The sequence below is a fragment of the Lingula anatina genome, chromosome 6 (genome assembly GCF_051362555.1).
Source record: "Lingula anatina isolate TDL-2025a chromosome 6, LinAna3.0, whole genome shotgun sequence".
In the NCBI taxonomy this organism is placed as follows: Eukaryota; Metazoa; Brachiopoda; class Lingulata; order Lingulida; family Lingulidae; genus Lingula; species Lingula anatina.
Genome location: NC_141772.1, coordinates 1,537,501 through 1,553,476, shown reverse-complemented (window position 1 = coordinate 1,553,476; position 15,976 = coordinate 1,537,501). Strand labels below are relative to the sequence as shown.

The 15,976-nt window shown below is 37.0% G+C and overlaps 2 protein-coding genes across 2 annotated transcripts in view; one reads left to right on the top strand and one right to left on the bottom strand.

The window, feature by feature from the left end:
- LOC106157809 (uncharacterized) overlaps positions 1–15,976 on the top strand; it is a 45,358-nt gene that overhangs the window by 6,267 nt on the left and 23,115 nt on the right. The window contains exons 7-25 of the mRNA XM_087015516.1: positions 118–298; positions 580–735; positions 1,168–1,316; positions 1,797–1,958; positions 2,555–2,683; positions 2,842–2,956; positions 3,261–3,345; positions 3,612–3,806; positions 4,211–4,357; positions 4,504–4,618; positions 5,080–5,271; positions 6,314–6,370; positions 6,682–6,763; positions 7,016–7,097; positions 7,449–7,541; positions 7,736–7,892; positions 8,067–8,227; positions 8,578–8,734; positions 9,274–9,467. Coding sequence (XP_086871642.1) covers positions 118–298; positions 580–735; positions 1,168–1,316; positions 1,797–1,958; positions 2,555–2,683; positions 2,842–2,956; positions 3,261–3,345; positions 3,612–3,806; positions 4,211–4,357; positions 4,504–4,618; positions 5,080–5,271; positions 6,314–6,370; positions 6,682–6,763; positions 7,016–7,097; positions 7,449–7,541; positions 7,736–7,892; positions 8,067–8,227; positions 8,578–8,734; positions 9,274–9,467 — 2,609 coding nt within the window. The remainder of the gene's footprint in view (positions 1–117; positions 299–579; positions 736–1,167; positions 1,317–1,796; positions 1,959–2,554; positions 2,684–2,841; positions 2,957–3,260; positions 3,346–3,611; positions 3,807–4,210; positions 4,358–4,503; positions 4,619–5,079; positions 5,272–6,313; positions 6,371–6,681; positions 6,764–7,015; positions 7,098–7,448; positions 7,542–7,735; positions 7,893–8,066; positions 8,228–8,577; positions 8,735–9,273; positions 9,468–15,976) is intronic.
- LOC106157812 (uncharacterized) lies at positions 9,918–15,583 on the bottom strand. Its single transcript, XM_013533564.3, has 3 exons — positions 15,393–15,583; positions 12,082–12,669; positions 9,918–11,751 (listed from the first exon to the last, which is right to left on the bottom strand). The coding sequence occupies exons 2-3, from the start codon at positions 12,532–12,534 to the stop codon at positions 11,191–11,193; spliced, it is 1,014 nt and encodes a 337-aa protein (XP_013389018.2). The 5' UTR covers positions 12,535–12,669; positions 15,393–15,583; the 3' UTR covers positions 9,918–11,190.

The window sequence follows — 15,976 nt, the reverse complement described above, 5'->3', positions numbered from 1 at the left end:
TTAATTTTAAAACACTAAAATGTAACCTGTGTTTAAAAGCACAGTATGGGAAAGGCATATTTTCCCTAAAGGCTTAATTTTTGTTTTCATATTTCTTTTTTTACCTTATATCCCCAGCCCTATCCTGCAGCAGGATTTGATGGCTCTCAGCCGGCAGGTCCACCTGGAATGATCAAAATCATAGGAGACAGCCAGTACAAGGAGCTGAAGACTATCATGAGCAGCTACTACAACTTCTTTCCAATATGGGACGAGCAGAACCCCACTGTGACCGTCCCTTTCCTGGATAAAAATCATGGTATGAGACTGCAGAGTATAAATGAATGCATATATATATATATATATATATATATACATATTAAGTTTTAGAAATTTTGACATTTTAAAGATTTTTTTAAACATCTTATTACCTTATACCTTTTCTTCTTGGTTGTTTTTAGGCAGTTATTGATTTGCCCAGTTTAAGCTTTCAAGTTTATATCTGTGCCTCACTTGACATATCGATGCATATTTTGGTGGAAAGAAATAGAAATAACTTTCTCCATGGCCTGTCAATCTTAGGGTTGTTTTCTGTTCAAGGTCTGGTCACAACTATGGGACTACCTGTAGTCAGCAAAATAGATAACACCTTGTCTGGAGTGGTGGCCTTCGACATACCACTGCAGGACATGTTCTCAGACATCAGCCAGTACAAGATTGGAACTCACAGTTATGCTTTTCTCATAGGGACTGATGGTAAGGACATAGCAGTCTGCTTAATAGGCCATCTGTTTAATAACTATCATGAACAATTTTGATTGTTATAAGTGTGTTATTATAATGTAAGATGTCAGTCTATGTTACATTGACTGCAGGATCAGAGCTTATCATACAGTACTTAACCCTACCCTGAAAAACTGAATATAATTGACAGAGTCTAAACATCGCCCCTGCTTGCCATGATAATGTTACAATGTACACTGTATACTTTTCTGTATAACACAGAGTCACTCCCATTAGATTTATGCAGAGAAGGGTTAGTTTGATGTAATTAAGTTGTTAAAAAAAGGATGGGGCTTACTTTTGCAAATCGATGGAGATTATATAGACTCTTAGCAGACTTAATTGCAGTCACTTCCCTTCTTTGTAATGAGGCATTAAATTAATATAACAAACATTCTATGTCAGGTAAGGTCTTAATGCACAGGAACTTACCTCAGCCTAAGGACTACACCAATAACCCCTTGTTTGTGGACCTCTCTGCTCTGGAGCCCACGCTGAGTGAGGAGGCCAAGAAAAATATTCTGAGGGGAATCCCAGGCTTTGATAAACAGCTGGTGAGATGGGAGAGTCTTCATGAATTTGATATTATATATAAATATATATTAGTTATTGGTGTGGTAATATTTAACTTTGTGTGAGAGAAATGTTAACTTCCGTAAGTCCCAGTTCATTGTGGTTAACTAAATATTTTACTCTAAACAAAGGAATACATTTCTCTACTCTATATACAAGTGGACTGGCAAGTTTTTTAGGCAACAGTATAATTTTATTTGATGAAATGGTGAACTAAACATTCTGCTCTACCATATCTATCTAACACAATAACATTTTAACAATTTCACAGATTGTGCTCTATCACATCTAACACAATAACATTCTGACAGTATCACAGATTGTGCTCTATCACATCTAACACAATAACATTCTGACACAGTATCACAGATTGTGCTCTACCATATCTATCTAACACAATAACATTCTGACAGTATCACAGATTGTGCTCTATCACATCTAACACAATATCACATTTTCAGGTGAATCTTCCTGTGTCTCGGGGCAGCAGCAAGTTTGATGGTGCAGTCAACTATAAACTAAATGCCACATACTTCTACAAGCCTCTGCCAGGGTCCAAAGGTCAATACACAGTGGGTCTTGTACTGTTTGATATGGACATGTTGCAGAAAATACCAGAAGAGGTGAGTTGTTATTTCCAGAATCTTAAAGGGGTAATAACTGTTTGTTTTGCCTAAAATATGGATTTTCTTGGAGTAAACAACAATTTTCCCATACTTACCAATGGTTAATGAATCCATTTTTACATTAAAGTTAGTGCCTGAGTTTTATCTAATTTTTTTTTGTAATAATCTCTTACCAAGAGTTATTATCCCTGTAAATATGTGGCACTTGGGGCCCACTGCTGTATCTAACACACTGAGTGTACATAGAGTTTCATACATTTTATGACATAAAAGATTCCATTGCCAAAAGGCCACATGTAGAGGACAAAGAGACCGAATACTCTGTCACACTCAGCCACATGCTACATATTTTTTGGTTTTGTGATAACAATAAAGAGAGTGTTTGCTAAAAATTAAATGTGTAAAAATAAAAATGAAGTTAAACTTACATATATTGTCATATGTTTGATGTCAGAAGGCAATCTGGTGGTGGTTTTGTGTCCTGTCTGAAAGAAATACTGATATTGCTTGGAACTGGCTTTTAGTACAGGGGATATTGTAAACATATATAAAATACACTGTAAAATAGTCTCACTGTTATAAAATCTTTCCAGAAAGCAGGTACTACATCAGGGCAACACTCTACTTATCATCGCTTGGACCTGAAGGCAAAGCTTATTAATAAGACAGAGGAGATCTGCCAGAGATATGGAAGCTTTTCTTCCGTGGACTCCACAGTCAAGGTAAATAACAGAAATTCATGTGTATAATGAATTCTGTATGTGCTTTGATAAGCTTTACACTGAAGCATTTAAATCTCACCTAACACATTTTGTGTTGTGTTTATAGTTTGCTCCAAAGGCATTCAAATCTCACTTAACACATTTTGCATTGAGTTTAGTTTGCTCCGGGTGCTTTCAAGGACCCAGACAAGTATCTACAGGAGGTAGAGGCTATTGACAATGTAAAAGACTTGGAAAGTTTTCTCCATTCATCCAGTGTTACTAGTAATAATGGTAAGGAATTCAGTTTTTTTCAGTCCTGGGAATTTTTGGTAGTTTTGGTGTTTGTTATGTAAATTATAATATTTTTCCAAGAATGAATGATAACCTAGCAACTACAGTATTTCATTTCACCAAAGTATCATTGATTAACAAACATTGTTTTTTAGAAAGTACTACTGTGTTAGCTTTGGCTGTGAAAGCATAATAGATAATGATGATAATAATAATGTAAATTAATGCTTTTTAGACCAGATCTATTGGATTGTTTGTTTAAGGGAATTCTTTTTGTTAATATCCATTTCTTTTTTTTTTCCAGATTTGAAAGAGTATGTGAAAACTGATGTAATTATGACTGCAGAGATGGAAAAATACTGGAAGAAAACACCTGAATCTGTATGGAGGTATGGATACTCAAATCCCCTGCCCCCCCTTCTCTCTCTCTCTCTCTCTCTCTCTCTCTCTCTCTCTCTCTCTCTCTCTCTCTCATTAATTGTTAACTAATAATTATTATCTACAGATGGGACAATATTATGAAATTATCTTGGCTGCATCATCATTTTTTACTCCAAGTTCATCTCTTTCTCATACACTTCACTCATTTTCTCATGAAATACCTTAATTTTGCATTTCTTTTCTTCAAGACTGAGGCTTGTTAATTCTATTCCAGATACATCGGGACAGAGACAGGTGTTTTCCGTGTGTTTCCAGGCTTTGTGGCAGACAAGACATACAACCCTGTTGAGCATGCGTGGTACAAGCGCGCCATGAGTCGCCCCGAGGTGTACACGTTCTCTAGACCTGAGGCTGGGAGTCTTGGAGACAAGAACTTAGTCACAGTCAGCAGAGTGTTTTACCAGGGCAGGTAAATCTTATTTAATAGATGCAACATAAAACAGCATGGTTCACTGATGAGACTTTTCCGACTTTTGTCAGAATTCCGACTTTTTCAGGGTCGTTTGGGTCATTCTTGTGAATTGTGTACCCTGGACCCTGGGCCAATTTTTCTACTTCTACGGTAAGGACTGGTATCATCCCTGATGGCTCTATATAGAAGGCTGCATGGGGGAGGGGGAGGGGGCTGGTGGATGGAGGGGGGGGGGTTGGATTTCTTGATGCACCTTCCAGAGATTTTGAAAAAAATTTTTAAATGGTGTATATTACCAGCTAATATTTTTGGATTCTAATGTTTCATTTGAAGCAGTTAAATTGTGATAGTGAACATATATTTCACTAAGTTATAGCTGGGTGGTATGTCTTTGTTTACAGTAGGAATGGCCTTCATGATCCCAGTGACTATCTGGCTGGTGTCACGGCTGCAGACATTACCGAGCATTACTTTGAGGCATTACTGATGAACTCAATCCCAGAATGTGGCACTGGGCAGTATGAATGTTCACTATTGGATGACAGTGGGTGAGAATACTACTGATTATTGTACTGATGCTATTTATTAAATGTTAAACCTTCACACACCATTATTTTGTGGATTTTCCTATGTTTCGTTCTTAATAAATCTGTTATTATAATCACTATAATTTAATTAATATTTATAATTGCAGTTACTTCATAGAATCATATGCGACAGGAAACGTTCAACAGGTTCAACACCAGCACCTGACTGAGAGGTTGCCGTGGCTGGGGGAGTATCTTACCAATAAGGGGACTTTCCTCAAGGTAATGGACCTGGGGTGAATTCTTGCTGACTCTGAAAATAGTTTTTTTTTTCATTTATAAAGAAAAATCATAATGGTATTTAACCTGAATGAATAGTGTTAAGCCTAAGTCCGCTTTAACTATTGGATAAGCATATTCTAAATTTGTGAAAAATTTTGGGCATATTTCACATGGCTGTCTCTACGTGGGTTTTCAAATAATCGGGCTCATAAATGAAGTTAACCATATTCCTAGTTCAAAACCTTAAAAAAAAAATAAAATAAATAAATAAATAAAATATCTAAATATAGCTGTAACTGTCTTGTTTTTTAACTGCATGAAAGTATTAAACTGGAGATATAAACTTAATCATAATTTTTTTGTGGTAATATTCAAAGAAAACCCAGAAACCATTAATACATGCAATGTCAATCTTAACCATGACTTAAAAAGTAATACATATCTATTAAAATTGCTTATAGCCAACTTGGTGCAGTAGTGTTGCAGATCACAAGGCTCAAATGTTCTACGACACCAGCGACTTCCGCTTCACCAGCAGCTCCCCAAGTGAGAACACCAGATGTCGCCAGTTTGTGCTGGCTGCAGTGAATGGCACCAACACATTCCTGCTAGTGACTCCAAAGGGCTGTCCCACTGGGCTGAGTGCTGGAGGGGTGAGTAGCCAGTGTGTTAGTTGTGACTCCAAAGGACTGTCCCACTGGGCTGAGTGCTGGAGGGGTGAGTGGCCAGTGTGTTAGTTGTGACTCCAAAGGACTGTCCCACTGGGCTGAGTGCTGGAGGGGTGAGTAGCCAGTGTGTTAGTTGTGACTCCAAAGGACTGTCCCACTGGGCTGAGTGCTGGAGGGGTGAGTAGCCGGTGTGTTAGTTGTGACTCCAAAGGACTGTCCCACTGGGCTGAGTGCTGGAGGGGTGAGTAGCCAGTGTGTTAGTTGTGACTCCAAAGGACTGTCCCACTGGGCTGAGTGCTGGAGGGGTGAGTAGCCAGTGTGTTAGTTGTGACTCCAAAGGGCTGTCCCACTGGGCTGAGTGCTGGAGGGGTGAGTAGCCAGTGTGTTAGTCGTGACTCCAAAGGGCTGTCCCACTGGGCTGAGTGCTGGAGGGGTGAGTGGCCAGTGTGTTAGTTGTGACTCCAAAGGGCTGTCCCACTGGGCTGAGTGCTGGAGGGGTGAGTAGCCAGTGTGTTAGTTGTGACTCCAAAGGACTGTCCCACTGGGCTGAGTGCTGGAGGGGTGAGTAGCCAGTGTGTTAGTTGTGACTCCAAAGGGCTGTCCCACTGGGCAGAGTGCTGGAGGGGTGAGTAGCCAGTGTGTTAATTGTCACTCCAAGGGGCTGTCCCACTGGGCTGAGTGCTGGAGGGGTGAGTAGTCAGTGTGTTAGTTGTGACTCCAAAGGGCTGTCCCACTGGGCTGAGTGCTGGAGGGGTGAGTAGCCAGTGTGTTAGTTGTGACTCCAAAGGGCTGTCCCACTGGGCCAGGCTATTTTTTGTGAGTATCTGAAGATGATAAATCAAGAGAGGTTTATTCCTAGAAAATGCTAGCTAGGTATTTGAATTTATTATTATTATTTTATTTATTTATTATTATTAAGTAATAACCACCTTCAGCATGACGATTGAAATTATTTGAGCACCTTTTTGTAGAAGTTTACTTTATTATATCTTTTTTGTATTCAAGAAAATCTTTCTTTGCATTTCAGAGCTGTCTGTGTGCAGATTCCTGTACCCTGTGTGACAAGTTCCTGGCCTTCTGTCAGGTGAGCACTGGTGGTCTAGTTTTCTCAGTTATTCTACTCCAAGAATGAGGATGATAAAGGCTGATATATGTTTTGATGTTGTCTATAAATACAAGATCTAGATGATGTATGATATGCATATTAGTGAATATAAAGTCCTATATAGATACATGCAAATAAAAAAAATTCACTAATACTACAATTAATCTGGAGATTTTCTTTATTAGGTTCAGGCAAAGCATTGTTTTGTAAAAGCAGATAAAAACCACATGTATGTGGGAAATAACATGTTCTGATAAAAAAGTACAATCACGCTGCTTCTTGTGTTTTAGTGTCCATGTTCCTGTGGTGCCCAGGGTTATGACCAGTGTGCCAACACATACACACAAGTCCAGTCAGATATGGTCTGTCCTGGTGAGTAAATATATAGGTCAGCTCATCTTGTAGGTTCACATATATACACACAAGTCCAGATTGGTATGGTTTGTCTCGGTGAGTATCTCAACTTAACTTTAACATTGCACTTGCATGTGTGATTCCATCTTTGTGCAACTGGCATTATTTTAAAACATATCCTGATGATTTACCAAGGATCCATTGTCATAATTCATATAAAAAGTGTGTCTTTTAAATGTTATATTATTTCCATATTTTCTTACTTTTAAGTCCCTCCCATCAAAGCTCCAAAGCAGACAGTGGCAGAACCCAGTCTGAAGCTGCCCGAGTGTAAACCACAGTGCAGTACAAGGTGTGGTCTTTATAACTAGTTAAAATTACATAAATATCTCAATTTTTGTATTTGTGAAATTAATAATTTTTGGCTACTAGTGGAAACATTTTTTGCTGTGCACCACAGTCATATTTATTTTCTGGTAATTTTTTCAGTTCTAATAATAAAGGATTGTTCATCATAATTACTTAATTAAATTTGATTGAGTGTTGTACGTGATTCATCATCATATATTCCTTGACATTTAAATACCAGTCTTTTTAGTACAATTTTGGAAACTCATTTCAATAATAGAACTGAACTTGTTTTTGGATGCTATATATAATTTGTTACATAAAAAATACATCGAATGCAATTTGTATTTTTTAGATCAAACAAGACTTCCTGCGAGGCACTTGGCCACTGTACCTGGTGCAACAGAATGAACTATCACCATTTCCCAGTTTGTACTGAGATATGCCCGTATGTACTATATATTGTTATTTCAGGGAGTTTTGTCCTTGTATTTTATGTGTTTGCTTTGAGTACATCTTTTGAAGACAAACTTCTCTGTTGTTGTCTTTAATGATGCTATGGAGTTTATTTCATTAAAACTTAATTCTTTCAACAAGTTTTGGTACTGATTATTTGAAGAAAAAAATTGTTTTTCTTTTCAGTGATGAGATGGAAGTGTTTTTCCCCTGTGCTGATTTCACTGCAATGTCTGACTCTGACAGGAAGGAGCTTTTGGAGAACTTTTTTGGAAAACTCAAATCAGTCCTTCCTGGAAATATCAGCAGTAGCAATGTCTTCTCACCCCATAACTTTACCAAGGTTGGTTATAATTTGAATTTATAGTGAATGATTGATTGTAGATTTAAAAATGAAATTGAACATTAGGATCTCTAACCCCCCTCCCCATGAGAAATGAAAGATCTCTACGTCCAAAAAGAAAGAAAAACAACTATAGCTTTGTGATGCCATTTATTCTGTTGATATCTTCCTCAGGACACCATCAAGTTTTACTACCAAGGAGAGACTTCAGTTATATCCAATAATGAAACAGCTGCCATTTTGAAGACCTTGTTTTCATTGCCATCTCAGTTTCTGGTTGGTCCCAACAGTAATGCTGCAGCCTACAGGGCAGTGGACCCTCTGGATTTCACTAAGTAGGTCCCCAAAGATAAGATCAGAGTGACTGGTAAAATTTGTGTTTCTGTTTAACCTATGGATTGTATACACATCCTTAATGAAATTTTCTATAGAAATTTCTATAGGATCCTACAGGAATTTCTGTAAGGGTGCCTTTTCCTAGCTTTCAAGCTTCTTTGAACCAAATTATAACTTTTTATTTGCATTACACTGTTTTCATCATTGTTTGTGAACTTCAAACAAATTTTCTTAAAATCTTAAGACATCTCAGAAACTTGCTTTTTTTTACAGGCATTGTTTTAATGTGCAGATGCTGAACAATCTGAGTCAATAACTGTAAAAGCTACTTTGTATTTTTTCTTCCCAGTTTGAAGGTCATTCTCAAGGTTCCTGGGGTCAACATGACCCAGCTCCTGCTCCACTCCCTGACGCTGCGTCAGGACATCGTTGGTCAGCTGCAGGCACTCGCCACAGTTCTGATGCCTAATGTTGCCATGACAGTTGACAATGTGTGGATGGAAGGGGTAGGGGTGCTTTTTAAGATAAATAAATAAATAAAGATAAATTAATTAAAAGAAAAATAGATAAATGATAATGATAAGAGTCAAAAAGTCAATGTAGGTGCACACATTTAAATTAGTCGACTACTTGAAATGAAGGAATAAATGGATAATTAAATAAAATTCTGTTTTTGGACAAAGTAGATGTAAGTTTAATGAAAAAAAAATCAATCAATCAATCCCTATCACATTTTAACAAGATTCTTCCCCCACACACAGAGTAAGCAAGTCACTAGATAAATGAAAAAAGATAAGCTGTAGATCTCAAAAATGTTCTCTGAAATTTGGTATATTTAACCAAACAAGTGATATTAGAAAGGACATTTCTCGGATTAGGCTATGTATTCCTTGATGTATACAGTGAAAATAAAATTTTATTTTATGACAAGTCCAGTGTACAGTTTGAAATGTTTGTTTTCTTACTAGGCATCCCTGACAGTGTGTGTGATAACTTCTCACATTGTTTATGAATTGAGTTTGAACTGAATATATTGTTCTTGTAGGAAACAATTCCCTTCACAATTCGTAAAGCTGACCTCTCCAGTACGGTGGACCTCCTGGCCACCTACGAGACACTAAAGGCGCGGATTGAGGGGTCTGGTTTGGAACTGGACATAGAGGGAACAAAGAGGACAGTGGCCAGTATAGACAGCGTGGGTAGCTTTTATGACATGTGCCCCAAGCCTTGTAGTGAGGGGTAAGTGTTGCCATAGCGACTGTAGCGTATATCATGTGGGTGTTTCCACACCGGCGTTTCGTTTAAGCCAAAAACTAAAGTTTAACTGTTATCCTAGTCATGTGAGGATGCAACATTTTGGGTGCTTTCCAGAAGAAGAGTTCTGAAATTTATAATGTAATGAAGGATAAATCCTTCAATCTATACTTTGGGATACAATAAAAAGGTAGTTTCAACAACATGAGATCTGAACCTTGTTATGAAGGGTAAGTGTAACCTTACTGTGAGCATTTTCTCTTTGCCATGAGGTTTGCACCAGTGGTAAGCTTTTTTGCTAGTTTATGTAGAAATATTTACTTTATGATCAAAGTACAAGTGAAAGGTATGTTTTTTCATTAAATCTTAAATTAAAGAGGAAGGTTCTCATGTTGATAGATGTTTCTGTGATAAATCACCAACAGGAGCCAATGACAAGATTTTTTAAAAATATTTTATTAGTTATAATTCAAAATGGTTGTCATACAATGTTTATCATGTAAAAATAGCTCATTCAACAAGTAACAAAACCAACACAGCAGTCAAATGATCTACCTTCTTAGGAGGCATACTCTTTTCTAATAACTGCCTTGAAGCTTATGGTACACAAAGTTTCTACTCTGGTCAGGTTTTAAACCTTTGGCCCCTGCATGCAAACTTTGGTCAGTATCAGAATTACCTTTATCAAGATCACTGATTGATGGTTATTAAATTAATTAGAGAAAAGCAACAAAACTGGGTTTTGTCTTACTTTTGGGGGGAATAGTCCATTTTTAGGACCAGTTGATGTCTAGTATGAAAAATGATCAATTTTAATGACTTGATATTAAAGAAATAGCTTTGTTTTTGTGTTTTTCAAATTAAAAAGGCCCCGTTCATATAGAGTATATTTGGTCATTGTAACAGTCACAAACACTGCAGCATTCTGCACAAACATCTGAACCAAACATCATTTCTCTCCATTAGTACACACCAAACTTGCCAACACTTCTGGTGTAAAGACTCTTGCAAAGCAAACAGAAGTTCACTCTGAAGTGAATTTCATAACCCTTGAAAACTTGTTAGGGGAAAAAACAGTATGATACTGAAGATGCTTAAAATCAGAAACTTTTCTGAACAAGCCGAACTGAATTTGTGAATTGTACTTTTAAGTACACACATTAAGATGTGTTCAACTTGTAACGCATAAGTGTTATCATGCCCTTAGTTGAAGTAGAGCACCATAGACTGAGATAAGGAAGCACAAGACAGAAATACAAATATTGGAGAATGAAAATTGTAATCTTAGCAGTAGATTAAAAAAAACCTTTCAAAGTATCGATGTTATCATGTTATTGTATTTGCATAGATCTGAAGTTATTCCATACACAGTCATATATAGTTATTGTCGTGGGGGACTCAACTCTTGCAAAATTCTTATCACAACCTCGTTGAGTGAACATTCTCATTGGTAGACATAGCAACTTGGTTGGTTGGTAAGTGTAAAACTCTGAGGTAATATCTACCTAAATACTGATATTCTAGGGCCACTATGATAAACTTATTATTTCAATCAAATAAGGAAGCATTTGACAATCCCATACTAAACTTAGCTGAAAAAAATTCCATGTTTTACTTTAGTCAACCTGGACTACTTTAAACATTTCGTAAAAATAGTTAAATATTTTTTTGTAAAATGAAGAACTTTGACTATTTTGTTGACCAAGACTCAGAAACTCGTCTTCTGCTCTATCCCCAAGGGGTCTATGTAATTTGTCCTGTACTCTGAGGGTGTGAGGCGGAAAAACGAGATTGAGTCTTTGAGATCATTGTGGAAGTAACGCCGTATGAAGCCAGCGCTGGTGACCATCACCTCTGCCTTGTGTGGAGTACTCATCCCAATAAAACGGCAGTTAAAGATGGTCGTTTTTGTTTCAATGTGCTTATACGCCCAGTCTATTTTTTCATCAGTCACCAGTCGCCTTCGCTTACCGGTTGTTTTCAATTTCTTTAACAAGTCCCTAGCAACCATCTTTGTATGTTTTAAACTGTGTTCACCATCACATCTCTCTGATGTTACAAGTTTAAGTGTGAACCCTTCACGGTCATTTTTGATCATGAGGAGAATTAAGTCCATGAACCTCTCTGGGTCTAACACTGGTGATGCCACGGTGATAGTTCCGCCAAAACCCATCCACCTGTCCAGTAGTGTCTTCCAAAGACTATAGATGGAGCCAGCGCCATTCTGTATTGCTCCAGTGTCTGGGAGATTCTCCAGTAGACTTGTTGCCTGAAGTAGAGAGAGATGTTATTTAGACCTTGATTTGCTGTTTTGACTTGATCTTTGGAGATTTGTTTTACCTATTTTAGATTATTTGTTTTTCAACAAAATTTGCATTCCTTTAGGCAGAGAACAAAAAGTTATAATAAAATGATAATTTAAAAGAGTTGATTAAAGATATGTGTTTACCCATAAGCTTCAAAAGAAAATTGAAACACTCATTATAGAACTATTGAAAACAAAATTAAAATGGTGAGGTAAAAGAAATGCTATTTCCCTGTATCATTTGAGAAATCTTAACATTGAATTAAAGCTGTTATATCCATAAGCAAAACTTACCGATATTCCATCAATACCCAGCTGTCTTCCTATTTGGTTGAAGAGATCCGCCATTAGTGTGACCTCAATCCCGCCTGCCTGTAACACCTCCTCGATATTCTCCAGAAACCATTGGTAGTGGTCATTCCCCTTGATCTTCAACAACCCATGCTTCTTGTCCAGCTTCAAGAACACTCCATGTTCTGGCCTCATTCTGAAAAAGCGGCCGTCATCAGAGCATGAATCCTGGGGGTAGCTTGCCTTTAAGGTGCTAATCCACCACGAGGTCAATTGTGGCGATTCATTGCCACATGTGATTTTAATCCCGTGTTTTCCCTTGTCTGTCATGAAAAGCTCGTGGGGAGGTTTCAGCCAGACTTTGGCGAAGTAGGTGGTGTGGGCGCCGTTGGCGACGCTGGCAGTGGAGGTGACGGACCTCAGTGAGGCCACGGAGCCTGAACGAGAACGAGGCATTTTTTTGGCCAAAAATGCAGGCAAGTTGTCCTCCTTTTTTCCTTTTTTAGTTAAAAACTGTCAATTTAAAAAAGTCCCTCTTATTAAAGTGGTGAGTTGTATTTCTTTGGCAGTGTTTACAGTTTCCAGCAGTAACTGAAAGGAAAAAATAGGTTCATTCAGTATTGTTATCTGTTTTCCTGGAGTCAAGAAAGATTATATTAACATTGATTAGTAAATTACATGAATAAATATTCAAATATGTTGGAACTTAAAACTTATTTAAAGGAAATCTACTGTCCTTACTTCAAAGCAGCATGTCATGTATATCTAGCCATTTCATCTTTTCTTTTATAATGTAGATAAAGACCAAAAATTATCATAGAACTATTTGTTGTATGTTTTCAAGGAAATATTTAACTGTTAAAGAAAGAGAAACCATAGTCACAGTGGTAACAATGGTAAATTATGGAAGTTTGGAAGAAAACATGAGCCTGATACTGTAGCAAATGTTTGTGTTATATATGGCAGCATTTCTTGCATGCCTTTCCACTTCTGCACATTATATAACCAACTTTGTTAAAGTTACTTTCATGTATCTGTAAACATGGTAGCCTAAGGTAACTACACATTGCCAAATAGAATGCTGAAGAAATTCAAATTAGACATACCATGTATGAAACTGTTTGTGTTTGCATGTCAACTTCAAGTCTACCAGTCAACCACTATGTGCATCCCTGTTCATTTATTTATTATTCAGTCACTTCAGTCACAGGATTCATAATGATATGGGGTCTATAAAAATTCGTATTCGTATTGCATGCGACCAATCATATCAGAGAATTTGACTTGTTGACCTGATAAAAGTGAATGCAATGCAACCCTTATACAAACATTCTCTTTTTAAGTCACAAGATCTGGACAACACATGCAGGCATGCTTTTGTCACAGTGATAAAAACATCAAATAAAAAAAAACCCTCAGAGAAAGACATAAAAAGATTCAACAATTATCCAAAAATATGCTGGCAAAGTTAAACTTGGTGACAGAGTTAACATTAATATGATTCATGCATGTTTGTTTATTTAAATTAAATGGAAAAAACTTTTTGTGAAGTCCGAGTTATAAATTTTCAACATTCTATGTAGTCATGATTATGTAATTGTCTGAAGAACAAAATGAGTTGTTGTGAAAATGTTCTTGAAGCAAGTAGTGTACCAAAAAACCAATTCTGATAGCGAATGGAATATGACTATGATGTACATATAATTTCACTCTAGAGATATGTCTCACTAGTTGGTATGTTCGGCATATTACAGGTGAGACAGGTAATAAACTGACAGGTTGCAATGCTAGTCATTGGGAATTTAAGCCACATGCCAATCCTAATTATGTGTAAATATGCATGGTCATCAAGTTGTGTAACTTTGGTAATTCCTTGATGTTATCTGGACGCTCAATCTTCACATTTTTTATGTTGGCATCATCACATATGTGTGAATTTACACATCTAGTGTATAAGTGTTAGGTAGATTGGATTTAATCAAGTTATTTCCTGTCCTTTCAATATTATAATTTCTCACAAATAGATAAATGCTGTAGTTCAATTTTGCACTTGCCAACTATGAGTTATCCTGGGAATACACACACACATACACACACATACACACACACACACACACAGGGCAGGCCTGTTATTTATAAACAATCAACCAAAGATGTGATATTTATATCTTTGTGGGATATTTTACAAGTGGAAATGTGTAATTTAAGTGCCATCTTAATATCCAAGCTTGGGTTAACAGCATTCTGAAGAGCCATCATATTTTATAGAATACTTTATTAAGCTAAGACAATCAAACTGGTATTATTGCACGACATTTCTACACCATACAAGCTGTGCAATGTCTTATGTGCAACTTAGGATATCTACTAAATACATAATGCAGGCCCGTAGCCAGCAATTTCAAAAGGGGGGTTCTTTTTCTGAAAAAGTTGACTTTTTTTCATAAAAACTTCATGAACCTAGATCAAATTTTACCTAGAGTGGACCTTTTCCCACCAAAAGGGGTGGTTCTTTCGAACCCCCCGAACCCCCCCTGGCTACGGGCCTGTCTACTAAATACATAATGAACCCCAAAATAATTTTTTCCATACACAAGTATTCCCTGTAGATCTATGAGGTTGAAGAAGGGTAGATGAAGAATAGTGATCACTGTGTATACTGCAAGATCATAATGTTTATGTTAGGTCTACTGTTGTTTCACAACAAACAGCAACTTACTTCCAAGTATGGCCTAGTAGAGTAAGTGCAGTGACACACCCATCTTTAAGCGCAGTGGCTGTAAACCATCTTATTGAATACTTAATGCCTATTACCTCAGTCTCAGACCAGGAGTGAAATTTAGATGTAATCTCAGAGAATTAAACTATATAATGGTCTTCCATCTCAACCAATTGTGTGTGTTCCCTATAGCTTTCCATTACCATCATTAATTATGCGTTTGGTTTAGCAATATCACCTGTTTAAGCTCACCTGTGTCCATTGGACCAACTCACAGGTGTTTTTTAAAAATGAAGTGCATAACACTGTTTTCACAGCATCAGCAATAGCGGTTTTATGGGGATGTGTTGGTTTAAACATCTTCTCACATTCATGTCAGGTTTAAAAACCTTCAATATACTTTGATTAATCAAGACTAAAATTCTTTTCATGACCCTGTCCTGCATCATTTAGACTCCATTACTTCCTACACTATATATCACAATGTGTTCACTGGCTTAACTTTTTTTCCAAATTTCCATCTATGGGGCAACCAAGTAGAAATCCACAATTACCTTGTAATAATTAACCAAAACACAGGTGAGATAAACCTTACCTTTAAAGTAGTCACACTTGGTTTAATGTTTCCAAAATGTCCACTTAAAGAGCTGCATTAAGTGTTGTCCACCATGATGGATTTAAATCCAAACGACTCTGTGTGGTGTACACAAGATGTGACCTACTAGTTCAGTTGATATGCTAATTCCAGGTGTGACGCCATTGGCTTGCTTACCTGAGTGGTCATGAGAGACATAGGGAGAAGCGGCAGAGAGAATATTTTCATTTCGGAAAATCCTTTTAGATATGTAATTGTGTAAATAATGATATATATTATATTTTAAATCAATGCAGATAGAAATTGTTAGTAAAGTTTATTGTTTTTGTGAAAATTGTAAGTTGCTTTTCAGTTCTGTGAAATTATGCAAAAATCTTTGTTTCTCCCCTCCTCTCTGCTTTGGCTCCCTTAGAATTAGGACCGTCTATTAAAGAGTGATCTCATTGGCTTATCCCTGTTCTATGGACGTCACCTGTTGACTCTGAGATGAGTCATTACCTGAACACAACCACATTATTTTTCTTACTAATCTTTGTGCATTAAAAGTTGACAGATATTTACTCTGTGATTAACAGCAGCTGAGG

Bases quoted from the DNA above. Each gene is read 5' to 3' on its own strand.
- LOC106157812 (XM_013533564.3), bottom strand. From the start codon at position 12,534: ATGCCTCGTTCTCGTTCAGGCTCCGTGGCCTCACTGAGGTCCGTCACC. The intron at 11,752-12,081 runs GTAAGTTTTGCT...TCTCTACTTCAG, and splicing joins TGGGTATTGATGGAATATCG to GCAACAAGTCTACTGGAGAA.